The sequence below is a fragment of the Poecilia formosa genome, unplaced genomic scaffold, assembly GCF_000485575.1.
Source record: "Poecilia formosa unplaced genomic scaffold, Poecilia_formosa-5.1.2 Scaffold208, whole genome shotgun sequence".
NCBI classification, from domain to species: domain Eukaryota; kingdom Metazoa; phylum Chordata; class Actinopteri; order Cyprinodontiformes; family Poeciliidae; genus Poecilia; species Poecilia formosa.
This window is the reverse complement of record NW_006800147.1, coordinates 44,216-69,546: the sequence shown is the minus strand read 5'-3', so window position 1 is coordinate 69,546 and position 25,331 is coordinate 44,216. Positions and strand designations below refer to the sequence as shown.

The 25,331-nt window shown below is 37.9% G+C and overlaps 1 protein-coding gene across 2 annotated transcripts in view; it reads left to right on the top strand.

Annotated features, from left to right (window-relative positions):
• Nucleotides 1-25,331, top strand: part of gnal2 (guanine nucleotide binding protein (G protein), alpha activating activity polypeptide, olfactory type 2) — a 78,743-nt gene that overhangs the window by 26,172 nt on the left and 27,240 nt on the right. For both annotated transcript variants that reach the window (XM_007567387.2, XM_007567388.2), the window contains exons 3-5: nucleotides 554-608; nucleotides 753-872; nucleotides 15,757-15,854. In XM_007567387.2, coding sequence (XP_007567449.1) covers nucleotides 554-608; nucleotides 753-872; nucleotides 15,757-15,854 — 273 coding nt within the window. The remainder of the gene's footprint in view (nucleotides 1-553; nucleotides 609-752; nucleotides 873-15,756; nucleotides 15,855-25,331) is intronic.

The window sequence follows — 25,331 nt, the reverse complement described above, 5'->3', positions numbered from 1 at the left end:
GAGCGAATGAAGCGCAGAATAAAAAGACTGAAAACCGTTTCCTGGTTTTAGAGGAAATGTTCGGCCCATAAACCCTCCATCCTGATGTGTGTCCTTCCTGCTTCTCTTTCTTCCATGTGTCTTTGCTTCCAAGCTGTAATTTTTATTTTTCGTCTTGTATTTTTCCTTCCTTGTGTCTTCACTTCCTTTTTCCTTGTGTCTTTCCTTAATTTAATCCTTTCTGGTTTCCTTCTGTACCTCCTTTCTTCACTACCCTTACTTTCTTTCATTTTTCTTTTCTTAATTGTCTTTCTTTATTCCTTGTATCTGGTTTTCCCTCAATTTTCTCCTTCCTTCCTTCCTTCCTTCCTTCCTTCCTTCCTTCCTTCCTTCCTTCTAAAACCATCTTGATAAATTTCTTAGCTACATTTAGCATTTACATTTAAATTAAAGTGATAAAATGAGTCTGAACGTCTGAAGCCTTATAAAAGCTGTGTAGGATCGCTCTGTGTGTTTCATTTTTTTTATACTTTTGGTCTTCACTTCCTCATCAGTGTGTTTTGTCTCCATGCAGAGAAAAGAAACAGAAAATACAGGACATTCGGAAAAACGTGAAGGATGCCATAGTGGTGAGTTTCCCTCTGAGTGTTTGTTGTTGCATCCCATTTTACTGATTATTATACCGGCTTTTTAGCATCCCCCCTCTCCTCCTCCTGTATTCATCCTGCTTAGTGCCTTTTCTGTTTTTTTTGTCTCCCATTTCTGGTTTATAGACTATAGTGTCTGCGATGAGCACTTTAATACCCCCAGTCCCAATAGCCAACCCAGAGAACCAGTTTAGGATCGAATACATCAAAAGCATAGCACCACTCTCAGACTTTGACTATCCACAGGTAAGTGCCTTCTCTTTTTAAAACTTCCTGTGGATGTGTTTTTGCTTGTGTGCTGAGTATGCGTGTGTTTTTAATCTTTTTCCCCCCAACGTGTGCTTACGTGGGCGTTAGATGGCATGTGATATAATGGTTTGGTGTTTCAGCGGCGAGGTATGTCGGACAGCGGCGATGCGGGAGATAAAACTCAGGGCGCTTTTAGCTGGAAATTTGCTGCTTCCTTCCTCCCTTCACACCTTTCTAAAGAAGCCGTTTACCTTGAAGCGGATGAGAGTGGCAGCCTGCCGGGCGGTTCGGTTCCCTGTTAACCGTGTGGATTTGAATACAGGAGTCGGGAGCACACGGGATTCTTCTGTGTGTGTGATCAGCCATTCAATAGCACGAGGTCATGTGTTGGAAATGTAGATAATGTTTTACATAATTCTGAAAGTGTTCCTTGTTTGAGACTGGCCGCGCAGCCACAGAGCAGGAGTGACGAATTGATAAAGAGCTATAGATAGATTTTTACTGTAACTGAACGGAAGTGTGAACGGTTAATCTGTAGTTTGCCCGTTGGTCTGCGCTTTGGAGAGCCGGCTCTGTAGCTCACCAACACAAAATCTCACCAAGATAGTTCTAGATGGCAGCGAAAATATCCTGTACACTTTAAAAACGACAAAAAATAACTTATAAGTAACATTTAAGCAAAATATAGAGTAGTGTAGGGATGTCCATTCACCCAACGGCCATTTCTGGCCTAAATCAAGACTGGCACAAACATGACCTTTTGTAAGTTTTTAAAATTATGCCTTCTTAAACTGAAAATGTTAACTACAACGCAAATAATTTTTCTTTAGTTACCCTTTTTTATCTCACAAAAACACATAGCGAGTTTTTTTTAAATTCAAAAACAAACTTATTGGACATTTGACAAAAAAGAGAGGAAAGTTTGTAGAAGAAGATTCTTATTTTTTATTACTGGAAATAAACTAAAAATATTTCATAGCCTTCATGTTGAACCCAAAATGACAGCAAACGTTAAATATTACATGTTTATTTACTGATGTGCAGGTGAAAGAGAAGTAATTTACAATATTTTGGGTTGTTAATTGGGGGGTAAAAAAAGAAAACGTTGGCCCCTGAAAACTTCATGCAAAACGTTTGGACTCCCCTGATAATAAGTCAATATTTACTTAACATTGATGGAAAAACTACCAGCTCCATTGGCAGATAATTTCACTTATAACCAGAACATTTTCCCCATATTACGAGTAAAATAATCTGCCGATGGAACTGGAACTTTTTCATCAATATTAGGAAATGATTTGCTCAAAACAAGCTCCTATATCTTACTGAAAAGATGTTTCCAGTAGAAACTAAACCAAAAAATACTTGAGATTCTGTGTAAAAGTATCTGCACCCTTCTTTTTGTTCTTTTGCATATCGGAGCGGATGAACTGAACAAATGCAAAAAACAAATTTCACTGGGAAATAAAGTTATTCAAACAATCTGTGAAAAAGTTTTTGTCCCCTAACTTTTATGACAACATTTGCTGAAACTGCTGGTGAGGTTTTTGTTTTGACGCAGTCATATTGGGAAGTTTTCAGTTTGAATTGACTTGGACTAGGCCGCTTCACTTTTTTTTTTTGTTTAAACTCCTCTGAAACTGACAGTTGGACGTTTTCCTTTAGGGTTTTCTCATAGACAGCTTAATTCATGGATTTCAAGTCTTCCAGGTTCTGAAACAGCTGCAGAACTTCATACTAGATATTTTTATGTTGGACTTAACAGGATGCATACATTTCTAATGGTTTACTTTTATCTGCGCCATTCGCAGAATATTATGTTTTTCTCTGTAAGTGTAACGGACCTTTATTTTCCCTTCTTGCTTTTTAGTTTTAACCTTGAAACTCTCTCACTGATGCCATTTTTGCCCGGCCTCCATGTCGTTGAATCATGAACTCTGACCTGAACTGATGCATGTTGGTCCTTCAGTGCGTCAGATGTTGTTGTGGGTTCTTTGTGACCTTCTGAATGAGGCGTCGTCTCGCTTTTGGAGTAAATTTGGTAGATTGGTAGGCTGCACCTGAGAACTGCTCTGTGCATTTCCGTGGCTTCATGACTGTTTCCACACTGATAGATGTCAAAGACTGATCTTATATTCATTATTATTGAGGATTTTTTAGATCCTTCAGCCTACTTCGTTTTGTCAGAGGGATTTTTTTAGTGATTTCTCGACTCTACATTCAGGCCTGAGGGTAATCAGGCCTGAATGAGGCTACTGAAACAGAAAAATGTGTTTCCTCACAGGTATTTCTTGATTTAATAAGGACTACAATTACAGTTAAAAAACCGGAAAGGGGCAAGTATTTATTTATTTTTTGCTATACTTTAAAAAAAATGATGATGAAAGCTAGCGACATTCAAAAATGGAGAATATTTTGTAATTAAATAATTTCCTGATGTATTTGAAACTACTATATACATTGTGGAACATATTTATGCTTTGCAGTCTTTAAAAAAGAAAAATCAGAAACGTGTTTGGAAAGAAAAAAGAAAATTGATACCAGCCTGGAAAATTGTAATCACTGCATCTCTAATTTTTGTTTATTTTATTTTATTCATTTTTTTGCCGTTGTTTTTTCTTTCTTTTTTTTTTTTTGCTGTTCTGGATTTCCTATAGAAGTGTGCCATACTACATATTTTGGTATCAGTCCAACACCAAGCAGATACTGATCCCAATACTTATTTAAATATGATATACCATCTAACTTATGAACTTTAGGAGTTTTTGTGGGTTTTCCTTTGAAATATTTGATTAAAATCTAGGACATAATTTAAAACAAATTATAGGTGACTAAAAAAGTTATTGGATAACACATGATAGGCAGTAGAAATATAAAAACAAAACAAATGTATGTGCATTGTTTTCTTAAGCAAAGTATGAAATATTGTGATTTGAGAGCAAATCAAAGCAAAAACTATTTTTTATGATTGAGCTGAGAAGCTATAATAAAAAAAATAAAATAAAAATTCAAGATGGGATCTGAAACTGAAGTATTGATCTTATCATGTTCGTATCGATTAGGGCTGGACAATAAATCAGCAACAAAACATTGTGATAGATAATACGTCTGCTAGAATATTCAATATTCAATAATCGAATATTTGCTGAACTCTGATTCAGAACCCCACTGCATTCTGGGAGATGAAGGAGTTGGTCAAAAAGTTTAGCCACCCAACCTCTCGGCCAGGTGAGCAAGATTGGTGGAATCAACTGACTCGCTCACTCTTTGGTTGCCTAGCAACAACTGCTCACTCTCTGGTTACCTAGCAACAACCTCCTGAGTAACTGGCACAGCAGCAGTTTCAGGTGTTGTCCCCATGCCTCATAACTGCTTAAAAGAAACAAAAAACACAGCAGGGTGCAGTGAGAACTGTGGGTAAAACAGGAAAGGCCACACCACCAGTTTGGCATTATTTTAGATATTTAAAACAAAAAAACTAATCAATAATTATAGATAATTGTATATGAAATGCTTATATTGTTTTATATTGTTTTTCAGCCATATCATCCAGCCCTTGTATTGATCAGATACTTATACCGACTTAGTATCTAGTATTGATATTTTGGACCCGCCTGGAAACTAGATGTATATTGCATATAGTAAGTGCTGTGCTCTCCCTCCCCCACCTGTTGCTGTGCTACTCACTCCATGTCCAGCAGTTCTTATTTTAAGTGGTATTGTTTCTGCGTGCCTTCTTCACACGTTAACCGCAATGTTTCCCCTTCGAGCAGCTTTATTTAACATTTGCATCTTAAGAACCAGCTGGGTGTCGGGTTGAGTGAGGGGCCCCGGGGCCACAGGGAGAGGCGGCGTTGGGTTCCCATCCCGAAAGCGAACAACATGGCTCTGTCTGGAGCGCCTGAACTTCTCATCAGTCTCGGGCTTCACTTGTGCCGTCAGTGTCGCCACCACATTGTCGCTCAGCGCCACCAGGCATGAGATCCGGTGTCCCGGCCCGGCCAATCGGAGAGCCGGGCTTTCATCTGGTGGCGCCGTTTTGAAACGTGGAAGCGCGTCTCGGTGGGAAAATACTGCACGGGTGATGTCATGTTTTGTGATAAGAAAGAGAAGAAGAAGACAATAACTTGGGTGTCACTGAAATGAAATGTGCCTTTTTGCCAAACATCCAAGTAGTTAGAACTAAATGTACTTTTATGATAAATATAGAAAGGATTCACTTTATCTGTTGGAGGAACTGCAGCTTGTGAAGGTTTTATTTAGTCTGAGAAATTTAATCAAACATGTGAGTCTAGTTGTTTGGAGCTTTGCTGATGATTTTCCTCCTTTGGTCATTTTTTAGCTTTGTGGTTTTGGTTGCTGTATTCCTGACGTTTTCAGGTACTGTCTTGGTTCATTCAGTTTGTCTTCATCTCTGGGATGTTTTGTACCAACTTTGACAACAAATTATTTTAATGTACTTTATCTGCAAGTACTCACAGTTGTTTTGGTTTGATGAGGACCATTATCAATGGAAATGATCAGCAGAGGAAGTTATAGTACCTAAAAAAATTCCGATTTGATCAATTAATTGAATTTTCTGTTTTTTGAGTATTTCTTTTTCCAATGCCCCGCTTGGGAGACCCGAGAGCTGCCATCTTGTTTTACAAACGTCCTTCACAGCTTCCTTTTTTCCAACTTTGAATTCAGGTCGACTGAGAAGAAATTATTTTTAGTTCTTTAAGATATTTTCTGTAATTTGTATTTTTTAAGACAAAAAAATATATTGTAAATTGAATTTAGTTTGAAAAGAAGATTATATTTTTAAGCCATTCCGTCCACTCCTACCATTCATCCAACTAGTTAGTTATTTTCCAAAAATGCATTACATTATTCCCAGTTTCAAAATATTTATGTTTTATTTATTTGATTTTTTTTTATTGCAAAAGGTGAAAAAAGTAGCAAAACAAAAATATTTTGAGGAACATTTGTGGTTAAAATTGAATTGGACCTTTGTGTTTGAAGCAAACGTTGTGATTGGTTTTATGAGCAGCTCTGCTGCCAGTTCATAACCATTATTTAGGACCCACTCATTGCTATTTGTTTGCTTCCATTTGTGTTATTTTTACAACTTCAGTTTGTCTGACATTAGTTAGGTTGTTTACTTCGTTACTTATTTCACATCCCTCTTTGCAACTTGCCAATTCTAGTTTTAGAAATGGCTCTGAAGGTATTTATTGTACCATCCAATCCAAAGAACAAACTAATCTACAAAAAACTTTTATTTTTATATATTCTAATTTGCAAGTATGACCTTACTTTGTGGTAACTCCCGGCTGGTGCACGTTAAGCCCACATGTAGAAGATATAAGAATCTGCGAAACGTCGTCCTCTCGGAGATAAATTCACGCCTTGTTGGTGCAGAATGCGACAGAATTGACTAAAACTGCAAGAGGGCGAAGCGGCCCTCACCCGCAGCATTTAGCTGAACAGAAAGGTCGAGCCAGTTTGTTTGTGTGGAAACAAGCTGGACTCTGAAAACCATAATCTGCAGAATTTGCTACTCAGTTTGATACTTTGAATTTAAATGTGGAGAAATTTGACAGCTACAAATGTATCTACATGAACCTCAGTGCACAGATATATGATCTTTCAGTAAAATATTCAAATTCAAAAAACTTTATTAATCCCAAAGGGAAATTAATTGGAATATCTGGAAAATTGGTGCCTCAAAATATCTTGGTCCTTTTTGTTATTAGATGTGAAAATTATTCATTTATATTTTCATATGTTTGGAATACATTTGCTTTATTGTAAGATTCAAGATAACTTATGATTCTTTGAAAGCATTAAATGCATAATTTCTCCAAACTCAATGAATAATTGTTTCAAATGATCACAGTTAAATTTTCCATTAATAAACCAGCCCCAGATTTAACCCCAGTAAAAGCAGAGGTGGTTCTCCTTTAGTTTATCAAACCGCCATCTTTGTTTTTATTGGAAGCAGGTGTAAAGTGTAGGAGGGACAGGCAGTGCGCAGCAACAGGTGGGGGATGGGAGCACATTGCTACTCTGTGTTCGTTTAGCGAACGTTTGATCGTTTGTACCAGAGGATGAACCTGATGCAACGACAACCGAAATATAACTATACTTCTGAGACGTAGCATCAGTGCAGTGTTGGGCTGATCTGTCGATTATATATTGGATTACTGATTAATAATTATATTGCAAAAGGTGATTAATAGGAGTTTTTTTAATGTGAGCCAGATGAATAAGTTTTTTTAAAATCTTAAATGCAATTGTAAATATTTTTGTTTAATTTTGGCTTAATTTCTACTCAGAGTGTTGCTCCTTCATCAATATGCCATTTTTGAGTTTGTAAACTCCAGTTAATTAATCGATTACTAAATTAGTTGACAATTATTCCAATAATCGATTCGTTAATAAGATTAATCGTTTCATTCCTAATATGATGCAACATTTTAGTCGTTTTAAATAATTACTTTTTTACGTTTGGGTATTCTGATGCAACTTGACTTCTCTTTAACCTTTAAACAACTTAAACGATATAATTGTTTTATTATATTTTCTAGTGGCCATTTATTTAGTGTTTCAGGCAGGAAAGGGGGAAGCCGTGCAGCAAAGGTCATGAGGTCAGGAGTCAAACCCGAGACGCGCCGCCCATGGCGTTGAACTTTAAGTCTTAAAACTGTTACTTTTAAAATCTTGGACTTCCTTATTACCAGAAACATTTTCTGTAACCTACTTATATTCTGCTGTAGTCATGAGTTGTCAGCAGGTACAAACTGTCCCATTTCGGATAACTCCTGTTCATACTCCTAAAAGTAGTTGTTTTTTTTAAATTCTGGATGTTGGCTTTTAAAATAACCCAAAATATCATTTTAATTCTTTTTTGTCCTTTTGCTTGTTTAATCGCAGAACGATCAGAAGAAATCGTTTATTTCACAGCTTTGAAGTGTTGGAGTTAAAGGTTTGGTGCTGACTGAGGACCTTAAGTTTTTCCGCCTCCTCTATCTGCAGTATAACATGAAACAGAAAGCACGGATGCAAACGGTCGTCTATGCAAATGGAAACAAATGCCTCTGCTGTAGCAACATTAGCCACTCGACAGTGTCTTTCAAAAGAACTGGAGCAAATTCAAATGAGCCTTGGCCTCTGATTTGCACTGTGTTGTTTTCCTCTTTCACACTTGTTGACTAGCACTAATGTTTCTGTTTAAAACAGGTGTGGCTCTATAACCGAACATGGTTCCACATTACAAATTAGCCACATAGTATATTTTCTTCCTAAAAGTTGGGTCAAGATTGTTGGACTGTTGGTGAGCATCGTTATTTTTGTGTCCAGGAAGTTTGTTCCCTCTTGTTGAGCACTTGGCATGTATTTAAAACCTCATGTTAAAAGATAAAAACCCTTTTTCAGTCCTGGGTCTCCTTGTAAGAAGCCCAGGAAATCCAGGTCTCTTTGCAAACGTTGATCATGATCAGACACAGATCTACGGTTCAACTGGGCTTCTACAAAATCTTGTTTCACGAAATCTCGTGATATTACAAATCCACAATATTTCTTTGGCAAGGTGTTTCGAAAACTGCGACCCAGTTGCTGGCAGCATGTGACTGTCTGTCTGGGGGAAGTAAATTTAAGTAATAATAAATAAAGTTCCTGTATTTGTGGGTGTGTATACCAAGGCTTTAATAAAAGTTGTCACCATTTTAAAGTCTGTTTACTGAGATTACAGAAAAGTGCTGGATTTTCTTTAGTTGTATATTCAAAAAGATAGACCAGTTTGGATGTTTGGACATATTTCTGTTCATAGAAAAACGTTGATAGTTATTGTATGCAAACTAAAGGAGTGTCCCCCATCTTCTCTATAAAAACAAAACTGTTTTGAAATTATATTAGCCAAGCTAGACCAACTGTTGGTTTACAGATAGCCTGACTAATTATGCTGTTAATATAAGGGCAAAAATGTTGTATCCCTGGCTTCTATTTGGTTTGCTTTATTGAACGTAGTGTAGTGACAGAGTAAACAAAATAAATTAAAAACAAAAGAAGAACAGCAGTAAAGTATATTTATGCATTCAAAGGACGTGGGTATGAACCTATTTTTACACCCACCTGTCTCACATTTGTAGAATAATCTGATAAATTACTCTTCATGTTAACTTGGTTTTAACATTATTTCTTATTATTTTCTATAACTATTATTTTCTATAACAGTGCATTCATAATTGCATGCTATATATCAAAACGGCTTTTCATTGGTTTGTTATGAACCATTTAAGTCATTTGGGTTTTGCCTTAGCTTCTACTTAACTTCACTGTAAAAACACAAAATCTTACCAGGTGTTTTTGGTCTAGATTCTAGTGCAAATATCTTAGTAAGCTTGAAATAAGACTAAACAAAATTACAAATAACTTTTAAGCTAGAAATGAAAGCTTGTTTTAAGTCAGTAGTTTCTTAATATTAATTGCCAGATAATTTCACGTATAATAAGACATTTTCCCATCCTATAAGTGAAATAATCTGCCAATAGGACTAGTACTTTTTAAATCAGTATTAAGGAAGTTTTGTCTTATTTCAAGTGTACAAAGATATTTGCAATAGGAACTCGAACACACTTGGTAAGATTTTGTGTTTTTGCAGTGCTTGGTTGTATTTGTGCACCTCTTCTTTTCAAGTCCAGTAAACGGTGGCGAGCTTATGTTGTTTTTAAAAACAGTCGTTGACTTTTGCTGAATGCAGAAAGTAAGGCGAAGGAATGCTCGATTTCCCCTGAAAGAGAAGTTCCCGTTCCAACTGTTTTGATAAGTCAAATGAGATGTAGGCCATTTTGTCCCGTCTCAGCCCTGACCTATATGATTCAGCTGACATTACATCACGGACTGTACTTGATTAAACTCAGTCTGAGCAGAGACTCTGTTCCCGTGGAATGGAGGCAGACTGGGAAGATGTGAAAGAGTTAATGAAAAAACAAAAAAACTTGGGTTAAGGCAGCAAATTCCCTCCTGGTCTCTTTCTGTGTTATCAGTTCCTCTGTAGGGCACTGCAGCACACACTGCATTTATTGAAAAGCCCAGTGTCACACGCCTCTGTGGAAAAGAGCCCTAAGGATCGTACACCCCCTCCCTCCTCATCCTCCCTCCATCAAGCCCAAAACATCCCAGGACTTTGAGCCCCTGCAAGAAAAAAAAATCCTAATCTCAAGTTTAGCTAATATTAGCAGAAGTGGTTTGAAGATTGATTGAGTGCAGAAAACTCAGCCTCACACTCTTCACACCCTGAGAGCGAGGGTTACTTGAGCTTATTGTGTGACACTGTACGAGATCAGTGGAGTTTCTCCACGTTGAACTTAATCACCGGATCCGCCGAGAGGAGATCTCCCGGAGCATGTGATCATTTATCAAGCTGCTCCTCTCTTCTCTTCTCCTCTCCTCTCTCTGGTTCACGGCTACTCCCCCTCCCCTGCAGAAGCGTCGAGCCAGTGCTGAGTGCAGAGAGTCATGTGGCGGTGCCAGGCTAGAGGAGGAGCCCATCCAGTCTGAAAGACATGTTCACAGGAGCCGGTAAAGGCTGAGCGCCCAATGGTCTCTGCACAGGGCAAACAGAGAGTCCTGGGAAATGTCTTAGAGTCATGGATGGGATGAGAGCCCCCCTCCCCTTCCCCCATAATGCTCCTCTTTGTCCAGGAACAGGAAGTGAGCTGCAGAAGGCATCATTCTGACAGATGCCTTCTTAATGTAAAGAATAGGTTACTATATGTACGTTTTAAACAACATTAAGCATCAGAGACGTTTGAATCTCCAGGCTTCCTTCGGTCTGAACCAGGGGTGGACGAAATGGACTTTGAATTTTAAAACTAGCCCCCGCCTCGTTCCTATCTAATGATGCCTTCGCACCACAAGCGTTGCGCTTGTCAAAAATGCATCCCACGCTTCAAGTTCGAAGCGTGTGCACCTTGAATGTAGATGTTGGACATTTTGCTCTACACCTAGCGTTTTGCGCGTCTGATTTACGTTCAAAGTCTATGTGGAGACGCGTCGAGGGCGCGTCAAACGCGTCAGCTCTAGACGTCGTTCTCTGTTGGACGCTACAAATGGTCGAAATGTTTCAAATCTCGCTGCACTAGATGCTCAAAACGTGCCTCCACGGCCATCGACACACCTACCCATTGACTTTGAATGTAAACCAGATTCGCATGATGCTCAAAAAGTGTTTGGTGTGAACGCACAACTACTTATAAACAGTGTAAGTACATAAAACATATTATTTAATTACAGTTTTTATGTACTCTGCCTACCTCTGTGTTATACTAAGATGAGCATCAGTGATATATGTGGTAGTACTTACTGCCGAACTAGTAAAATTAGCTTAGCTAGTAGCTTTAGCCTGCTAGCTAGGATGGACATGTAGCCTACTTGTTTGTTGCTACATGTACTCACTCTGACGCTCACCAGAAGCTTGTTATTCCTGTATGTCCTTTACAAATTCATTGAAACACTGATTCTATGCATCCCAGATTTACACACTCTTCCTGTTCACTGGCTAACTCTGTCTTAGTTTGAGATCGGAGGCAGCTTGTCCACATCGTCTGACATGTTTTCCTTCTCCATCTCATGCGGGCCGATCACGACAGCAGCCATTTTGTTCATGTATCTTTCTCTTGCACTTTGGTCCAGAGTGTCTGCATATGTTGTTATTGTTGGTCTGGAAGCCATGGGTCCGCCATGCTTTGTGCTGCACTTGCCTACTAAGATGGCGCCGATCACTTCTGGTTCAGATTTGTGGGAACTATGTATTGTGATAAAGGTATAAATGACAATAAATAACTATTTATTACTTCTTTAGGTACGGCTACGACTGCATGACACAGCGCTCACAGCGCCACAAGCACAAATGCTGTTCTTGAAAAACATGCCAGGTTGAAATAGTCTTCTTTAGGATGCCACTTTCCTGAAGAAGTGTGATTTAAGCTACACATAGTAACTGTAGTTGACCATTTTTAAAAAATATATACTGATCGTTATTAATTATATAGAATTTCCATATCCACTGTTTGTGGAGAAAATAGTAAAAATAAATTTTTTTATCGAGACATCAATAAATCTTTCACAATAAATGACAAACGATGCAATGAACGCGCAGTGTGTGAATGTAGCGTGAAGCTTTGGAGTCCTCTGGACTTGATAAAACGTTATACAATTACAAGCCACTCCTACCAGGGGCCATTAGTGGCCCTTGGACTTATTTTGTGCGGCCCCCAACTGCAATTCAAGAATGATGCAAATTTAGCCCAACCAGTACAGGTGGTTGATTCAGATGGAGACATTTTATTTGTTATCAGGGTAAAATTAAGGTAAAAGTACAAAGTATTTGTGTTTTTATAACCAACCAAGTAGAACCACGTTCATCCAGAAACTTTTACTGAAAAGCCGACTTTGTTGCACCCAAATCAGCTTTTATTTAATTTATTAAACTTTGCTAAATATAGCAAGAGCTTTGAATGAAAGTGACCCAAATCTTGTTCTTGTAACTGAAAACAAATTTGTTTGATCAAACTCTAATTTATTTGCGAACTGGATGCTTTTCCTTGAATACAGCAAACACAAAAAATACCTTTTAGGTTTTGGACCTATAATGAATAAGATCCATTTCCTGCAAACATTTTTGACTTATTTGCTTGATTTTAGATTTTGAAATTTTGACTCGACAATTTTGACTTAGTTACAAAGTTTGGATACCATTGGTGTAGGAGGGACTCTCTGACATCTTGTTTCTATAGATTAATCTTTTTTAATGCTTATTTTTCTGTAGATGTCTGTGGTAGGTTGACACTCTCCTATTGAACTCTGGGTAAAGGTTGTTGTCCACTGGATGTGGCTTTTCCAGCTCCATCAATGTTTGGTGGTTGATTTTTGTTGATGGACGAAAAGAACATACTGTGTTCAGCCTTTCTGTTGAAGTCTTGCTCTCTCTCCCTCTCTCGCAGCCAGAATAAAAATTTCTTTAAATTAAAAAAATCCATGGACGCATGATTTAAATGAATGGGTCAGTAGTGTCCTTCTTCACAAAATGAAGGCAGCTAGAGGAGGTTGTCATGACCGGTTCGATATGTTCGATATAGGGTTTGGACCCTATATCAGGGTCCAAACCCTGATATAGGGTTTGGACACCCCTATATCAGGGGTGTCCAAACTTTTACATGAAGGGCCAAAATCCCCAAGATGAACGTATTCAGAGGCCAAACTTTAGAACATTTAGGTTTTTATCCCCAATTAAAAACCCAAAAATATTGTAAATTATTTTTCTTTCACCTGCACAATAAATTGGTCTCATTATTTTTCATTTTAGTTTATCCCCAGTAACATAAATAAGAATTTTCTTCTATAAATTTATCTCTTTGCCTTGTTGCCAAACGGCATGCTTGTCTGTTTTTGAGTAAAAAACTCTCTGGATGTTTTTATGAGATAAAAAAGGGTAACTAAAGAAAAAAGTCTTTGTGTTGTACTTAACATTTTTGGCTAAAAAAGATAAAAATTTGCCATTATTAAAAGAAAAAATTACAAAAGATGTTGGAAGGTCACGTTTGTCTTGAATTGCAGTCAGGAGCCACTCAAAATTCATGCAAGGGCCACAAATGGCCCTGGGGCCACACTTTGAACACCCCTGTTCCAGAACATGTGCCGTCCTCTGGTATAGATGATGGATGTTGGTCAGAACTGGCAACGCATCCCTGCGATGTGACCAATAAAGCTGCGTATTAGCGCCGCTGCCTGCAGGCACTGCGGATCAATCAGCCCTTCACCGGTTTGTTCACCACTTTTACAGCCACTCATTGTCATTTTCTTCCTCAGCATCTTTCCTTTTCATACCCACAAATAAACTGAAACCATCACACATCTGTTTATCTGTGTGAGTTTGGTATTTAACCCTTTCATGCGTAGCGGTCACTACAGTGGACAGCTGTCTAAAAGCCATCTTCTTGTGCTTCTTGTGGATTTTTATGTTACAAATGCACACAGACCACTGAAGTGGACACTAATGCGTCATAAAATACACCATCAACTACTGGCCATCAGCTGCAAATGCAAGAAATAATTTTTGTTAAATCCAATATGGCCGACAGACAAAAAGGCATGCCGACCGACCCGGTCCCTCCTTCTGCTGTAGACGACTATGGCAGGTAATAAAAATATTGTGACATCAGATAACCCCTAAAGAACAATACTACTGATAGATTTTTCAAATAACAACTTTGTATTTGGAGAAAATTACAATGGATCACCTAAAATAAAAAATTATTTGGAAAATTTTTTTCCTACTTTTTTTATGCCTTAAGAAAATCAAAATCAGTTTGGAAAAAAATCCTGACATAAAGGATCATAATTCATGCATGAAAGGGTAAAACAAAATTCTATAGATAAATATGAATAAAAATGGCCAAATCAGTCATATAATTAGATTTAATTATCTTATTTTCTAAAACTTCAACCCTGTTCTCACCATTTGGGCCGGTTGATGATGAAGCACGACAGATTATGATGCATGAGCGAAACAAAATGACACCGAGAACAAGACTGAACATTATTTATGAAGAATCATCGGCTTTAAAATGCTGCAGGCTGCGAAACGTTGGCCGCTGTGTGCAAAGCGTCCCGTGAAAAACGTACCTGGAAAAACTTGAGCGACCGCCATGAACTGACTTGGGAACAGTTTGTGCTGCTGGGACCTGCTGTGAGCAACACATGCATGTTTACTGATGTAGCTGAGCTTCTGCTAACATAAATATCAAATTCATTTTGTATTTGTATTTTTATTGGGGGGGAAAAATGAAACTAAATATCCTAATTGTAGTTTTTGACTCACCAAACTGTCTTTATTTTTAGAGCACTTTTCATATTTAACAAGGACAACACTGTACAATAACGAAACGGTGAGATAGACGAGGTTAGCATGGAGAATAAAAAAAAATTAAAATTCACTAAAAATGTGCCATTAACAAAAGATCTGCTGGAAACAATTGAGTTGGTGTCAGGAAAAGACACTAAGTAGGAATAAAAATCTTAAATCCTTGAAGATCACAAAAATACAATAAATGAACAAATAGACAAAATATGAACAAGTTGAAAATAAATAAATGCAGAAGAACAAAACTAAAATCTACATTTAATTTGGGAAACTGGAGTAAAAAAATTAATTAAAAAAATTATAGAAATACACAAATAAAGGTAAAAAAAGAGAAAATGTAAAATGCTTTATTTGAGCAGGTGGTATAAATAAATACAAAAAATAGAAAAACAAACTGAAATCTACATTTAATTCAAACTACTAGTATAAAATAAAATGTAAAAAAATAACTTAATTAAAAAGTAGAAAAAAACTAATAAAATAGAAGTAAAGTGGAATCCAATATAATTAGATAAATTAGTTTAAAGACAGCAGCATAATGAACTAAAATCTACATTTAATTCAAACAACTAGTGTAAAATAATAACATATTTAAAAAATAAATAATTTGTAATTAATTTAAATTAAGTTATTTTTTATGTAAAAAATACTTTTTTTACATAAAAATGAATAGAACTAAATTGAAATATAACTAGATTATTTTAAAAAATAAATGATTAGATGAAGAAATACAAGTAAAATTAAACATACATTTAAATCAAATAACTGCTGTGGAAGTGTAATTATACTGGCAGTAAAACGAGGCACAGTAAATACATTTTGTTTATATACTTTATTTTGTTTCTAGAAGTCATCTGGAAACACGTGTTATTATTTTCCTTTGGTCTTTTGAGCACCAGCTGACTTTAACAGAGTTTTTAAATGTTATGATAAACTGGAGTAAAACTTTCCTCCGTCTTTGTCTTTTTTCTGCAGGAGTTCTTCGATCACGCAAAGAAGCTGTGGGACGACGAAGGAGTGAAGGCATGCTTCGAGAGATCCAACGAATACCAGCTCATCGACTGCGCACAATAGTAAGAGTCCAGCGAACGCACCGCCGTTACAAGGGCCAGTAATGGGGATCGGGATCAGCCTGCTGGGTTTGGGTTGTCTGGTTCTGGCTGTGTGTTGTTGGAAGCCACGGCGGCGTGTGCATGGGTTCTGGTGTCGGTCATGACGTGAACACGGCTGAGATATGTTTGCTCTGGGTGTGGTGAGCCGAGCCGCGATTGTAGTCGGCCTTTGGAAAATCATACATATATCTCCTCACGTCAGCGTGTTTGACATGTCTCCATGGCGATATGCAAAGCCGGGTCTGACCTGCGCTGAAATGTGGCCAGTGTCGGACCTCTTTGGAGCCATTGTATTGATTCAACAGCAGCCTCAGAAGCAGCGCGGGTCGGGGTTTCGCTCGGAGCAGCGGGCTTTCCTTTACACAGGACGCTTGTGCTGCTGGGAAATGCTGAGAGCTGCAAGGTGCAGCTCCTGGTGAGTCTTTCCATGGTGCCCCGGATTGTTTGGAAGGCTCATCCAGTACCTTGGACACAGCAGAGGGCCTCCTCTGTTGCCTGTAAAAGGAAGTTTGGACATGCAAAGCGACTCGCCGATTACAGTACTCTCCTTCTGCTTCCCCTCTTGCTTCACATGTAAATAACAGCAGGTTTACGTCGGCGACCACATGCAATGACACCCCTGTGGTAAAGATGTGCAAAATGAATTGATCTTTTATTGCAGTGCTTTAATTTCCCTCTGAAGCTGGTAGAAAAGTTCAGTCTGTATTCAATGTGGGAAAATCCAACGTTTAGAGTCCTCAGGCGACTCAATCCTTTAAAATAAAATTTATTTGAACTGAAAATGTAAATATACTATCTAAGTGGACCAACATTAACAGGAACTAGTCATGTAAGTGACATTTCCATGAGCAACAAGAGAAGAGATGCAGTTTGATGTTTACAAATCAGAAAACATCTACTACCTAAATCAGGCGAGTCAAACTCATTTTTGTTTTGGACCAAACCAAGATCACGAATGCACTTAAAGGGCCGGTTGTGCCAGGATGTGTTGATAAAACCCGATCACAGACTTTTAAAATATTAATCAATTCTTAAAATTAAATAATATTATTGAACATTTGGAAATCTTTGTGCTTATTTATGACGGTAAATGCGACTTTTTATTCCTCGCTGTTTAGATCGTGGACAATAATCTGACATCAATTAAGGCTGAGGCAGCTGTTTAGTAAAAGTAAGAAAGTTCAAATTATGCGTTTTTTTTATTTTTATTTTGTGTGATTTTCCATGATAACTCTCAAGAAACTGGAGGGACTGATGGATATAATTTATCAGTAAATGGATAAAAACTGTTTTGATTTGATTGATAACATAATATTTAAACACGCTTGGTGTTTTGTCAAGAATCTAGAGGGCCACATTAAAGATATGGCGGGCCGGATTTGGCCCCTGGGCCTTGAGTTCAACACATGTGACCTAAATCATATAGTCAGTGCAATAACTGTGAGAGGTAAAAAAAAACAAAAAACCTCACTGTTGGCAGGACGTCCGTGCGTCTTTAAAAAGTTCTTGAATTCATGTACCAAAAATTAAGGCCTTAAAAAGTCTTAAATTCTTTGAAAAGGTAATATGTTATTAATATGTTATTCCTTACTCTTGTATTTAGTCTTGACAGGACTATTGATTCTCATGTATTTTCTGTTGGGCAAAAGTTTGAATCGCACTCTGACCTCTTCATTGCATTCCTGTGACTCAAAATGGGTTAGGCTACCGCTAACTAGCTGCTAATATTACCTTACTAGCTAGCTTGCTTGCTTTTTTGCACTTATCATGGGAAATTTATTGCCAGTTGGCGGGACGAAGTCTGTACATTTCTGTGGAGATATAGGTCTTAAATTCAATTCATCGTGGTCTTAAAAAGTCTTAGATTTGAGTTGGTGAACCCTGGTTGGGTCACACAAAGTCTTCATTGACATTTTTGGTCCTGCATTCAAACACGTAAACAAGTGGATTTTTAAAAACAGTTCTGTAGCTAAGAATGAGCTTTTTTGCAACAAACACAACATGTGGGTCCATGAAACAATTGATAGGGATATCCTGATACAACCGCTTTAGTTCTGATACAATACCGATATTGCATCGGCTGACACCGATATTGACATGATGCGTTATAAGCATAAATCATTTGAACTTTTACAACTTATTTTAGTGGGAAATGTTGGAGATATTAGTCAAACAGAGAACAAAAATCCACAACAAAAGGTATGAGAACAACTGATCCATTTGTTATTAACCAACGGATCTGGGGGCTACAGAGAAATGCTGGAACGGACTAAATGCTGGGCTGGACTAAATCCTGGAGCCGAGTGTTTCTAACGGCCTGCTAACATTGTACATTTTAGATGCTTGCTAATTTGACTCATTTTTTGGCTGATATTGGATTGGGACAACCCTAACAATTGAAGAATATGTGGAAAATCACCTGTATGGTGGAGGATTTATGATACTGTGGGCCTGTTTCTGTTTCAAATATACAGACCACAGCCGGCATGAGTATCTGAATCCCATTAATACTCATGACTCCTTGTAAAAACTAATAACTTCCTATTTTAATTGGTATGCACCTTAACATTCATTAATGTGTACAGTGTAAACTGTCATAGCACTACTGCAGAAGCTAATATCTACAGTTTCTCTATCGCTGCTCCTGAGGAGATAAAGATTGCAGCCAATCAGCGGAAACTCCTAGATTTGCTGCTTTGCCGATAGCGTGTCAAGTAGCAGCATTGCACTCAGATATTCAAACCGCTTTTTCTTCTGAATATTGAAAGAAATTTTTTTTTTAAATCCACGAATAATCTAATGATATATTCCACAGATAAATACGCAAATACTACTGAACTGCAAATACCAGCATATTTTTTCCCCCTCATGGAATAAATGTCTTGAAATTAAAGGTTGGATTTATCTAGAGATAATTCTGCTGCAATAAAAAGATGGATTTATTTTTAGCTGCTTTTCACATCTTTATCAGGTGCCGTCTGAAGGAGCGCTGCCCGTTGGAAGTTGTCCCCTCTTATCTTTAAAGTTGGCTCCTCTTTTATCTCCAAGGGTTCGGCCAAAGGCACATCTGTTAGCCTGTGTTTCAGCAATCCTGTTGCATACGTCTCGGTCTTCTCTGACAGATTTTTATATTTTTAACTTCGCATCGATGCTTTTCCTGCCTGTGGAACAGGAGAGTGGAAGTCAGGTGATGCTTGGAAAGTCACATGAATCTGTAAGGTGGAGCTGAAACAATCCCCAGCCTGTGTTTGTCTCCGCCGCTCCGAGTCAGTGCCGCAGCCGGATAAATATAAAACCACCAACCAAACAAAATATTAAAAAAAAAAAAAAAGCAGATTGGGCGTATTTAAGTCTGAATCCTGGCATCAAAGTGACATCATGTAAAAATCCTGGCGTCGTAAACGTTTCAGGTCTTTTATTACTTCCTTTTTACAGCCCTGTAAACACTGCGCTCTTCTGAGTGTTGAAATCCTGAAGAGTGTGCTGTATTGTAAGTAAAATCAGTATTATCAGTGCAGGCTAAAGCGCTGATAACACAGCTGTCCTGTGACATGAGCAAACATTAACAGAGGGGAATGAAGACAAAAGTGTGGATTATATAAACTGAGCAGCTTGTGTGTTTTTAATAAACCCACCTAAACATAGTCGCAGTATCTTTTTCTGTATTTCTGCTACATTTCTATCCATATTTTCTTCTGTTGGCAATAGATTTCCACTAGGCATGATCCGATTATCAGTACCAGACTTTTAAAAAGTTCTGCCTGTGCAGTTTTCCTGCCCCTCCTGAAGAAAACTGTTTCAGATCTAAAATTTTAAATCATTTTGATATGGCTTCACGTCATTTCATTGAGGTTTAAGAGAAAGTGCTGGAGTGAGCGGAGTTTTCTCCAGGTGTGTGAAGCATAGATTAACACATTGCTAAGCACTGCTGGTCAACTGGCTTAAAGAGGACTGCAAAAGTTTCAGGGTTTCCCCCAGAAAACTTGCTAAGCCCAGAGCTCAGGGCGCTAAGGCAGACAGCCGCCATGTTTTTCAGTTAAAAAATGTTTAAAGATGACAGGAAATTTGAAAATATCACCTGATAGCTTTGTGTTATTGGAAGACTGGGATATTAATACCTAAACACCAATTATAAAGTCTTAAAAAAGGCAATAATAAAAAAAATAACTAAAATAAATAAACAATACTAAGCCTGGAGGAGGCACCAGTAAAGCCTGGTGGCCCGCCAGGCTTATAATATTCTGAGGGAAAGTCTGAGTTTACTGTAGTAGTTGTGAGTTTTTGATTACTTAACATTATCTTAAATTATAAAAGCACTTCTTATGCCTGTCTTTAAGCAGGAGCTACAAAAATCACAGCCAAAAACTTTGTGTTTGATTTTATTTCTTTATGTTTCCCAGGTATAAATTTAGTAGCTTTCATTTAGCTACTACACTCAGCCAGCTGACCAGCAGTACACAGCAAATGGTGAAGCACTGCAAGATCTTACCAAGTATTTTTAGTCTAATTTCTAGTGCATATATTTTTATATACTTGAAATAAGACGACACCAAGTTACAAGTAACTTTTCAGCAAGAGATAGAAGTTTGTTTTATGTAAATAATTCCTTATTATTGATGAAAAATTACTAATTCTATTGGCAGATTATTTAATTTATAAGAAGACAAAAATTCCCCCATGTTACAAGTGAAATAATCTGCCAATGGAACTGGTACTTTATTATCAATATTAAAAAATTATTTACTTAAAACAAGCTTCTTTATCTTGCTGATTAGTTACTTTTGAGTTAATTGTGTCTTAATTAAACTGTACTAATAAACTAGACAAAAATGCTTGGTAAGGTTGTGTGTTTTTGCAGGTGAAGCTCCGCTGTTCAACAGTTTCGTAGAAATTTTGCAAATATTTTTAACTTTTAAAACCATAATCAGGTGATTGGCCCATGAAAACTTCAGATTATGATTAAAACTGATTAATTAGGTTAAATATAGTAAATAGTTACATGTTTTTACTACCTTCTTGTCAAGAAACTAACACAGCTACTGTCTAAAGTTTTCTTCAAAAATAGGAATAATTTTATGAATATTATTCATTTGTAAACTGCAACATGTAAAATAAATAAAAGAAAATTACAAACATAAAATCGATTAATCGTGATGAATCAATTATCATCATTTAACCATTAGATGCTGAAAGAACAACACAGTCAGTAATTTAAGTCAAAACTTTTATAAAAAGTCATGTTGTATTTAAGATCATACTTTTGTCAGTGCTGATAACGAGAGGATGATCAGTAAATCATCCTCATAACTTTCTCGTTTCTGCTCAGAGATTGTAAAGTGAACCTTTTGTTCAGTATCACTTATATTATCCTATTGATCCTGTGTGCGTTTTCCTGCTAATCAGTCTTTATCGTGGTTAAAAAAACGCCGCCCGCTCAGACCAAAAACCTGCTGTTGGAAGAGAAAACGTTGAGCCCTGGAGTCTGGAAATTGTCAGAGTAACGAGGCCTCTTGCTTGCTTCCTCTTTCTGGTCCTAACCTGCAGTCGCTCCGCGGAGGCCCAGACACTCTGTCCTACCTGGCAGCGGCGCGGCCTGTGTGTGTAAAAGCTTCACACACATGCGCGTTGACACCTGTTGTTGTTAAGTCCACTTGCTGGAAACGCTGGCAGACGGGTTCTGCTGCCAAACGGGTTAAAAGGAAGAGAGCAAAGTTCAGCACGTTCAGGCCTGGTTGCTTTACTTTTTTCTTTTTTTTTATTTTTATTAGTGCAGTAGCACTGCTGCTGCTGGGTTCATACAATCCACAGTTTTATTTTATTGTGCATTTATTTGTGTCGTTTGCGCTGTCTTAGATCATAAACGTGATAAGGCAGCTTTCAGTCGCAGAGTAAATTAAAGAGGAAGTTGGCCCACATGAAGGCTTATGGAGGAGGGACAGATCGCTTTGCATACCAACAGTCAAATATGTTTCGTCGTGAAACCGCAAAAAGCAATCGAGCTTAGCTGGATGCGCGTCCTGTTTTAGGTTTTATATAAAAGCAGACGGTCCACCTCTGCCGTTGTCCTTCACAGACCTTGCTCCACTCACTGCAGATATTTTTTCCAGCAGGCCTAATGCTGGCCGGCCCATCGGACACAGGCACAGGAAATAAAGTACAGGCCGATGGCGAGAGCTTGTTATGCCAAAGAGCATGTCCGTATCGACGCTTTCGGAATCCTGTCACCCATCGATCCGCTCCTCTGCATTGCACATTTATACGTTTTAAGAGCACAGATATGTGTCTGCCAGCTGATTGATTATGAGCTATTTTCAGCTGCGGCGGGCCAGTTCCATTGCAGTGCCTTGGATGTGTCAACGGCAAAATCAAACACGCGAATCTGACCTCCCCTGAGCCTGGTCCCTGGAAGCTCCTGCATGTACATGTGTTTGTGAAACGGGTGCCGTGTTGGTGTGCTACGGCGGCACGGCGAGGACAGAAAGAGGGCCGTCCGGCGGCTTTACTGCAGAAACGACATCAGTAAACCTCACTAGCTGACACTGGTTGTGTTAAATGTTTAACCTGAGATAGCTGATTTTGTTTAAAAACAGGGGGGAAAAAACTACAATTAATCAAACTGCTGTTAAAAATGTTAAATGTTATAGTTAAAGTGATGGCTAACATTTTCGATTTTTTGCAAAAACTCTTCATTATCCAAAAGAGAAATTAAATGTTGTCGTAACTCACGTCAGCAACGTATTTTCAGAGTCATCTTAGATGATCTCCAGTAGCAGTCAGTCTTACAACGAGCCTGAAAAGGCCTCTGACTGAAGACTGCAGCTGGATGGCGGTCTCATGGCTGTTATGTCATGCTAACAACATAGAGACAATATTCCACAGTAACATGTCTTGGCTGATTCTATCAGTTGTTGGAAAGCACCTCTATTCCACTTCATTTGCTTTTGCTGCTCCTCTTTAAATCTGTCTGGCCATTTGGTCAGAAAGCCAGGCAGAGAGACGTTGGAGTAGGGGACTTAATCCTCACCCATTATGATCGATGGAAGAGGTGGTTTGAACTTCCTCCTTCTGTCTCTGTTCTGCATCCATAAAGGTTTATTTTCAACTCTTCTGGGATTTAAGGTTTAGTTCAGGTATTTTAACTTTTGAAAGGAACAAAAGAAACTTATTTCTAAAATATATTTTGCATCCCTCATGTGACTTCATTTTGACCATTTCTCTTTCCTGGTTTGGGATTTTTCCACCATCTTTATTTCTGTGTCAACTGGCTTCGCTTAAGGATGACCAGCGTCGCCCTCTTCTGGATGGTGGACAAACTACAACACCAGCAGAAGGTTTAAGTGATTTGATTAATCAATCAGAACTCATTTTAATCTGATAAATCATTAATCAACACTTGGTAGTAAGTTGGTAAATTGTTAATTATGTGCAGAAGTGGGCAGAGTACCCAAAAACTACTCAAGAATGAGTACTTCAACATATTTTTACTTAAGTAAAAGTAAAAAGTAGCCATCGAAGAAATTACTCAGATAAGAGTAAAAAATTATTTGGTAAAAAGTCTTCTCAAGTACCGAGTAGCTGACCAAATTAAACTCTGATTATGTCAGTTCTGGTCTATGGACAATTTCTCTTTGTCATTATGACCAAATTTGCGATCAGGCCTCAAAGGTCGATCAGTTTTTTCACAAACCTGTAAGCCAGTAATCAGGATCTTCCCCTGTAACCTCCGCAACATTAGAGCTCCTTAAACGTATTTGCCATCCTGTCGTGTAGCAACGTTGCCAGTTCAGAGGACACATCTGGTTTCTGATGAACCACGGGCCGGCGTGCTGCTGGACTGACTCCAGTCCTCTGACTCCGGTCCTCTGACTCCGGGCCCAGCCCAGGTTTAGTGCGATGCTGTGAACTTGGCCCAGGTTCGAGATGCACAGATATACCTGCAGCTGGCTGCAGTTCTCGGCCTCGGCCGGGGTTCTGGTCACGGGACCCCGGCACCGGCCTGGGGGCCGCTGACACTGTCGTCTTGAACAGTGAAGTGCTAAGAATGGCGGCCATTGTGGGCCGTTCTGGGCCCTCGGAGCGCTGCGCAGAAACAGAGAGGCTACGCTTCGCAAACTGCTGGTTCTGTTCGTGGAGGAGAGCCATATTTACGCTGGACGTCACCAACAAAAAACACTTTTCTAGTGATCCTGATTATCTTCTCTTGTGTTTGAATTCATTTATTTAGTTTGATTTATCTTTTTTACTTAGAAGGCAAAATGTTTCCGGGTTAATTTAGGTCGAATGTAGTAGCAAAAATCCACAATTTTGTTTAAGATTTAGAAAACTAGAAGAAGATTTTTTTTTATATGTTTGTAAAACAAAATGCAAGTAGATGAATATGAAAGAATTAGAATAAGAATCAAGATGGTTTTAAAATAAACCTTTAAAGGAAGAGTTGAACATTGATTGCTGAGCAAAGTTGTAGGTGACAACTAAAAGATTAATTATTTTAGTTTAAGATCTCACAAATAGGAAATACATAAATAATAATAATAATAATAATAAATAATAATTGAACTAAATGTGGAATGTGCTACTGCTAATAATAATAATTATAATAATAATTGTATATATTTCTACAACTACTAATAATGAAACTAAACGTTTAAATTGCTATTACAAATATTAGCAATATTAATATTGTCATTAAATAAGTTTATGTTTAGTAATATAAGTAAATATGTAAATTACTTCTACAAATTATAATATTATAATTGGTAAAAATTAATAAGAATAATTAGTAGTAATAGTAGCAAGAGCAGCGGTATTGACAATTGAACAAAAAATAAAAATAATTGTATTTTTATTTATTTAGCCTTTTACAGAAACAACTAGTTTGACCATGGTTCTTTACAAAATAAAATAAAACATATAAAGCACAAGGAATAAAACAATGATGGGACAAAAGCACAGTAAAGTAAAAATATTTAATAAATATCTATTTTATCTAATGGGATAATAAACTATTGACACATTCAGGACTTAATTGTGGCCAATAATGAAAACCTGATCCTTTCCTCCTAAAAGGCCTTAATCCAGATTAACAGAAACATTGGTGTCACTTGTTTTAATCAGATGACCCTCCTGTCAGCTGACTGCAGAATAATCAAAGACAGCTCTGTGTGTGTGTGCGCGCGTGTGTTTGTGTTTTGTTACATGATTTCTGAGTAAAGCGGAGCGGTTTTTGATGTGAGCAGTGGAAGCTCAGTGGGACTCGCTGCTGCTGCAGCTGCTGCAGCTGCTGCAGCTGCTGCTGTCCTGGAGGTTGGACCGTGGGTCTCTGGTTTCACCGGCCCTCTTGGTCTCTCTGGTCGTCTCTCTGAAGGCCAGAAAGCGACAGAGAAGATGCCAAGTCTTCTCCAAACAGACAAACATGTTTGTGTTTGTAAACTCTTTCCA